The sequence below is a fragment of the Belonocnema kinseyi genome, chromosome 2 (assembly GCF_010883055.1).
Source record: "Belonocnema kinseyi isolate 2016_QV_RU_SX_M_011 chromosome 2, B_treatae_v1, whole genome shotgun sequence".
NCBI lineage: Eukaryota > Metazoa > Arthropoda > Insecta > Hymenoptera > Cynipidae > Belonocnema > Belonocnema kinseyi.
In genome coordinates this window covers 12,334,326-12,342,275 of record NC_046658.1, presented here as the reverse complement: position 1 = coordinate 12,342,275, position 7,950 = coordinate 12,334,326, and the positions used below count along the sequence as shown (strand labels likewise).

Genomic DNA, 7,950 nt, shown 5'->3' with positions numbered 1-7,950 from the left:
TTGTGATTCATGTAGTGGAAAACCTCCAGAACAGTATCCAAAACATCGATTTTTTGAAAAAAATATCAATTTATCACGTTTATTGTCCACTTACGCCGACTATGAGTTGTTTTTTGAAAAAAATGACTTTAAATTCGTGATCAGCGACCTCAAAAACCCCCAGTAAAGTATTTTCAATGTTTATAAATCGGTTTAAAATCGTAAAACTTGATTTTAATGTCATTTTAATCAAATTTGAAGCAAATTTTCACTTTTCGCGATTTTCTGCCTTTTCATCGCCGTATGGTGGGTTCAAATTTTTGTAAAAAAAAAATCAAAACATGGTTTTCGATGTATTTTTTCCCGTAGAATTCGATTCTTAAGTCAAAAAAATAAAATTTTTCTTTATTTTTTTTATTTAAAAAAAAACCATGAAAAAACCGTAAAAAATGAAGTTTTCGATCAAAACCCCATAAAAAAGTAGCTGGACCCTACTTTTTTATTGCAAATTCGGATTCAGCGTCGAAAAATACATAAGAATATATAGGTCTGGACAATTGCACAGACACTTTTGTTTTTTTGTGGGCCTGTGTAATAAGTGTTTGGTCATTAATTTTGTAGATTACATTTTTTTCATAATTCATATCCATCAATTTCTTAAAATGTCCAATAAGCACATAAAGGAACAGTAAAGCCAACATAAATTTTTTGGCCACTAAGGCACCAAATCTTCTATAAAATTTCTGAAAGCATAATATATAATTTGCGCGATTGTGCAATGGGTAATAATCTCGAATGTTCATGCAACTCTTTGCTGGTTCTGTTTCATACACTAAACTACCCAGGGCCCACCGTGGGAATGTTACGGCATTTTAAAAGACCACCCTACATCCATCTCATTCATCCAACCACAGAAAAGTATAATCTGGCCAGGTCGTAAGTCTGATATTTATCCCTCAATTTAAAATAGAGTTTAAATTGCAATTTGAATGACATTATCTTGCTTTATGCCAGTTTAGCCCCGAGGCCTGAGCTAGGTAGCTCGTTTTAGGTAAATGCTTGACAGCCTTTTCTACCGCTTTTGAATTACACAAAAACTTCTGAAAACCAATTGTTAGTTTAAATTGTTTCTGTTAGCTCTGAAAATAGCTTAGTGGATTGGGAGACAGTATTGAGATACAATGACGATGAATCTGTACTTTTTGACTGAATTAACGTGAGTAAAAATATAAGACAGATAAGTCATTCGGCTAGGCATGTGAAGTAAGAACATAATCACTTGGCATCCATTGACCAATGAAAACACAAAACGTTCATCATAACACAGCACTATATTATACTGATGGCTTTGGAACTTTTCCTAAGTCTAGATATATAGATAAGCCAATACAAATACATTCTTTTTTCGGACACCATTAAGGCATTATTTTATCGATGATTACTGAAAAAAGGTTGGAGGTGAGAGAGGAGCCTCAAAATCTCATTCTACAAGCAAAAGAAAATGCTGAAAAACAAGTAGTTATGAAATTTGTAACAGTTGAGCGGTTTTTCTTAACACAAAAGTTAAACTTCCAGGCCGCATATTACACAGTGCTCAAACCTTGTGATACAGTATAAGTCGAATTAAAACTGTATATTAGACGTGAGTCAGGGCTAGAGTATAGATCCTTCAGGAAAAGTTGAGAAAGAACTGCACACTTTTTTTATTGATTACGAAGTTGTTTTATTAGTTATTCCCTGTGTAGTTTTAGGTTATGTTACCAATGGTGTTACGAAATGGTGTTTTCTGCGCAACCACGAGGTGCGCACGGTTAAAAAGGACTTTTTGTTAATAATATTAATATTATAATATAATATAATCTGAACTATGTAATTTAGGAGAAGGCGCTCTCCCTGCTTAGGGGCAATAGAAGTAATTTTACTTCAGTATGCCTTAGCAAGACCCACGAGCGTATTCCAGAGCTTCAGTTTAAAATTAAAGCGGCCAGATTGCATGTATAAAATGTTTCGTGCGTGATTAGCTACATAGCATTCAATAAAAAATTCATTCCAAAAGTTAGGGAACTTGCTCGAAACTCAAAGAAAGTAAATCACAGACTGAACAAGTTTGAACTGTTGACCAATAAGCAGCGCTGGACGCAAAAATAAGAGCTCTTTCGACAGCCAAAGAGAGCCTTCAATTGCGGATAATGTGGATTCAGCAAAATTCCTCCTTTTCTCTTCATCTTTCCCATCAGTTCAATAAAACTTCATGTGCCTTTGAAAATCCACCTACGCGAGAAGAGATCCTAGTCTGCTGGAAGAGAGTATATGGAGATAATTATCAGCTGGATAAAGACGTTTCAGATATATCACTCTTTCCTAACTTTTGCCAAAGGCAACGATTGCTGCTAAAGAAGTAAAGAAAACTCCCCAGAAAGAGCAAAAAAAGTTTGGGAATCGCTGTCCTACTGCACAACCTGTTCAGCAATGAAGCTTAGAAATATTCTTTTTCACTTCTTTCATTTGATTGAAAAAGATCAGACAGCACAGTCCACGCTCCGTGAAATGTAAACTGTTCTAAAAATGCAGCCACACAGAACTTGTAAAATACAAAAGTCATTTTTCAGAGTTGCTACAAGTGTCTAGTTATAAAATACCATTACTTTTCCAGGTATAATTCTAAAAAATTATAGGTCTACCTTTTTTTTAAATTTAGCCAATTGAATTGAATTGTAACAAATTATAATGCAATGATAATAGTTTATGAATAAGCTTGATCAAATTTGAAACATTTTCAAAAATATTTTTATCAAAATGAAAAAAAGTATTCTGTAATCATAACCATATTATTTTTTTATTTTGTTATTACTTTAAGAAAAATTATAGTCGAACTATGTATGCCAAGATTAGGATTACATTTTAAAATAATAATAATCTAAAAAAACTAAACTTTTTTACGAAGTTAAGATAAAACTGTTAGATCGCAAGAAATAATCAAATTGCCCATATTAAAATTTATCAAAATTTAATCAGTTCATGAATTTCTTCTTCAGCATCTTCCGTATCTTTTTGCTTTTCCCATTGAATCTTTCATTTATTTTTATTTAATTCTTATTCTTTGTCTGATATTTGCCATTTCCTTAAGTTTTCTTTTCCAATTTTCAAATATAGCATTCGCTATAAAATACTAAATTATTAAGACCTTGAAATAGAGACGATTAAAAAAGTTCAAGTCGTTTTTAAAAATTCCATGACTTTTACAGGTTGTCCTATGCTTTTTTCTAATCTCATGACTTTTCCAGGTTTATTAAACACTTTTTAAAAATTGAATGCCTTTTCCAGGTCTTCCTGGTCTTGTAGCAACCCTGTTTATCATTCGTGGTGTTGGCTTTTTTAATAAACTACCGGTTAAAATAAAAAATTTACCTTCAGAATACCACTTTAATAAGCTCTGATACATACCATTGATGTGCAAGGGTAGACCGATAATTTGGGATTTTATTTTTCTCTTTTATGAGCATCTCTGTTTGGTTTCTTTTTTACAGAGAGTTAAGTAATGAACTGGCAAATCACAAGCACTTATCCCAACCCATCGTTAAAGAAAACCTTCGTTTGAATCATTTCCTTCATAAACTAATTTTCAACGGCCCGGATTAGGAGTAACTTTGATAATTTTCTTCAAAAACTAGATTTAAATTGTATTGTCTCCGGATCAGCTGCCGATCAGGTGGAGGTTTTAACAAGTTTAATCAGGACCCTAGAAAAGCCCAACCCAGGCCTACATGACAATCTCCCATTTGCAAAAAGCCCAATACTGCTCTCTTTTCTCCCTTTAATACTCTCTTCTTTCTAGCTTTGCTGTCTCTTTTCTAGCCCCCCCCTTCTCTTTCTCTATCTCCTTCCTTCTGTCATTACTCTCATCAGCCTTGCGCGGAAAAGAATTTCCCATACTTTAAAGTTTTATAGTAAGCCGGCCAACGTATGGAAAAAAGTATGCAATTGTTTTAACATTATAGGAAACCATATTGTCTCAGATTTAAGGGTGGTTCATTTTTAAATCGTATTGAAGAGAACAGTTTCTAAAGAATTTTTCTTGTATCATACCTTCTTAATTCTTCTTGACTATGTGCCAACGCTTGAACAACTCGTTCTAGCCTCAGCGACCTAGCTGTTAATGGTGAGGCAATATCACTGCCACTTCCGATTCCAGCTCCGCTATCTCTCTCGCTGACTGAATGTAACTCCTCGCCAGAAAGCTGCAACTGCCAAAGACATAATTATTTGTGACTTTTGTATGCTTAAAATAAAAAATATATTTTTTAATTAAATTCTTTATTCCGAAAAAAACTGAAATTCACTAAGGAAACACTTGCAAAGTTCTTAAACGCAGTTAATAATATATGTATAATTTTATATTGCTCAATAATTCAAAGGATTTTCAACCATTTCCACAGATTAAATCATGTTTTTTGCACAATTTAAAACTAATTTTAAAGTACGCGATAGTTGTGATAAAATATTTTAAGGAATATCACAGGGTTTCAGAATACTAATTTCTATAATCGTGTCCAAAGAAATCCAAGAACTGTGATAGATTGTAAAGAATTCCAAGGAATTTCCCTCAATTTCAAAAATAGACAGAGATTGCTAAATAATTCTAAAGATCTGAATTGATTTTAAAAGATTCTAATAAATTTAAATTATTATTTTTACTTTAATTAAAATCAGGCAAGTTGTAGGCGAGTATGATATGGTTAGAATTTGGACAAAGAAAACAATATGTGGAGATTGTTTAAAACAACTTTGTAAATAAATGCACATATCGTCCATTATAATAGATAGATTACATTTTTTGTGCAGGTTCAACTAATAAAATTCCGTAATTATTCTTGGCAGTGATGCTTTGCTATTAGGCATGAATTTTTAATCATTCAAACAAACTGAATTAACAAATGCATATTTTATCAGTTTTAATTCGGAACATTAATTTTTAGCCGTGAATACACCATAAAATACCTTATTCGTTTTGCTGTTCTGTAAGAGATAGTCATTATATAATACCCTAAGCCCGTGATTTAGTTCTTCCAAGAATTGACGCCGCGCAGCAGGTGTGGCTGAGAAGCTGCGAGGGGTGGCGGTGTTCGGCGCTCACCCAGGCGTAACAAAACAGAGTAAGAAACAGGAGACAAAACATTTTTTTGTTTTTTGCAGACTAAAAAAATGTACGAAGATGTAATGAATTTTGAGGTTTAAGAATAGTCAAGTTTAGAGCAATATTTTTTTACAAGATGTAATGGGAAAAATTCGAAAAAATTAAATATTATGAAGAAAAAATTTATGAACAAATTGCATATAACAAATTTGAGAACTAAATAAAAATGGTTGCTTCAAATTAGAAAAAATGTACAACTGTACTACGTTCAGTTCCGAGCAGAAGAGGCATCAATATCTGGGCAAGAGTTCAGAAGCGCGGATGAGGCATCAGCGGTCGGCAGAAGAAAAAGACACCCCTGCTTTTTGAATCGCTGTAATATCCTCATTAGAAATGAAGATAGTACAGTTGTATATTTTCGTGATTTTCAGCGACCATTTTTATTATTCCAGCTATCCATTACTTTTTTTAATTTTGTTCGTCTGCAAAACACAAAAGTTTGTTTAAATTAACGTCTTTAATCTCATTTACGCCATCATTTTTTTGGTTGAGTTCTTAAGCTTTAAAGCCAGATGTTTACAATTTTCTCGTCGATAGTAAATAAGTTAACGGGCGCGCCCCATACAATATTTTTTCAATTGCTATGAAAATTCGCATGATAATTTTCTAACTCAGCCAAGTCATCGGAAAGCCAGTTTGTAGGGATTCGACATTCACACTGGAAGGCCCGCCTGTAACGGTCCAATATTTACACATCGGATAGACCGTTTATATGGATGCTCTTCGTCATATCAATAAAAAATCAGGCTTCGGATTGTTTAGTTCCCGAGCTGACGTGCTACGCTTCCCTCCGCCTTGTACGCATTTGGAAATTCGATTACATCCCCATGGTCCTACTGACAGCGACAGTGGTCAACGATTTTTTGGGAGAACATCCAATCAGGAAACTGCGCATAGTATACAAATCCATATTCCTACAAGAACATATACACACAAAAGGAATAAATAGATGGTGGTTCATCATTTTCCGATGTACGTAACAATGTCCATTTGACTATGGTTTTCGTACCCATAAAGGAACTTAGCCGTTATCAATATAAATGCCTTGAAAACTACGGACGATGCGGTAGGTGTTTAACATCAAAAATCGCTTTATGTATTCAGTGCTGGAAATTCCGGGCTTCTAGTTCTTATGAGTATGTGTGATGATATATAGAATGATATATAGTAATTTGTGCACCGATAGCGAAAACCGGCGTTTTTGCTCGACCTCCACATACTATTTTGTCCGACAGCGTAGCGAAAGCGAGTTTTCGCGTTTTCAAATATACAAAGCGGAAATCGTATCTTTGAAATGAGTGATTCCAGGATCAGTATAAACTAAAAAAATTTGGCAACTTGAATTTTATGAGGATAAAAGGGGATTGGGGCAAATAAGGGGGAAGGGCGGTCTGGAGGCGGAACCTCCATTCGTCGTGCCTCGAAAGTTTTTCATCCTCCTCCTCCCCCTTTAAGGCGTGGAATCACTTAGTTTCGCTCCTCCCCAACGGAGCGGAAACGAACATTCTCGACCTGCTATTGGACAGAAGCTCTTCATCAGCAGGGTTACAGGTCCGCTCTACGAACGTATTTGTAGCGGGGTGTTAGTCCTATTTTGGAAGTACACTAGATCCTGGAATTAGGAACCTCAGATTTATGATATTCCTAGAATTGATGGCACGGAAGTTTCATGGTGAGGAAGGAGTCGCGAGAGGCTAGCTCACCCATTCATGACGAACATCAATGTAGCAACAAAGGGGACAGACAGTGCACGGGAACTCAAGCGCGTCTGGTGCGTAATATTATGTATTCCAATTGGAAACTGTTCACATGGCCCTAAATATTGACGTTTGGATTCCTTGGTCTTCATATCAAGGCCAGTGCAAGCCATGTCTGAAACCGTTCTTTATCCCATGTTCCAGTCTAGTCTCGTAGCTGTGCAGACCTTGTACAACGAGGCAATGGCGCAGCCGACGAAACATTCCAAACCTACCTTTCACCATCCCACCAAGCTTGCGTGACAAGAATATTCAGCGCCTCGATGTCAGCTTTCGACAACGAGAGTAGTTCAAAGGACTATGCGAACAGAGGAATATCAAAGCAATAATTAACTTATTGATATTTCTGGCACTGAGAGTAGAATTCATTATCAAGTCGAGGCCTCATTAAAAAAAAAGTCTTAACCCGAGAGTAGGCGCGCCTATTAGAGATACTTTAGTAGTCGCGCGATAGTCATTTCGGCCGAAAGCAATATCATGAGAAACATCTTAATAATTCTCCTCAAATAGTATAAATAATAGATCAATTTTATATTTAATTAGACGAAAATAATTTTCACAATAATATTGTAGATTTTAATTACCGCAAAATAAGTACTGAATTTAAAAAATCTACTCTTCGCTTTGAAAATTCGGCTTTATCCATGGTATCGAAACATTCCTTGCAAACCGTATGCGAAAGGTGAAAGTCACTTAGGTGTTTATCTCAAATTTTGAATTTTTGTTGATACTTTTCAGTGAAAACCCTTCGGATCTATTTAGATAAAAAATAAGGGTTGGTCTTAGTGATTGTTGCATATTATTATGGGGTTAGGAGTATACTTTAGGCTTTTCTTAAAATGATTTGGTGAATTATTTCAAATATTTTTTAAACGTTTATGTGAAGGCTCTTCAGATACAGTCTGTCAAGTTAAAGCATGGGTGGCTTTACTCGCAGTCGGTAAGGTGTATCGACAAGATTTTGGTGTCAAAATATTAAGAAGAGCTCCCTCTTTCATGCTTTTTGATTTAACATTCAGT

General features: G+C 34.9%; 1 protein-coding gene across 3 annotated transcripts in view; it reads right to left on the bottom strand.

Annotated features, from left to right (window-relative positions):
- The window catches only part of LOC117166917 (liprin-alpha-1), a 690,677-nt gene that overhangs the window by 372,881 nt on the left and 309,846 nt on the right, over window positions 1–7,950 (bottom strand). For 2 of the 3 annotated variants that reach the window (XM_033351368.1, XM_033351370.1), the window contains exon 14: window positions 4,066–4,223. In XM_033351368.1, the coding sequence (XP_033207259.1) occupies window positions 4,066–4,223 (158 nt within the window). The remainder of the gene's footprint in view (window positions 1–4,065; window positions 4,224–7,950) is intronic. The other variant, XM_033351369.1, reaches the window with a different exon arrangement.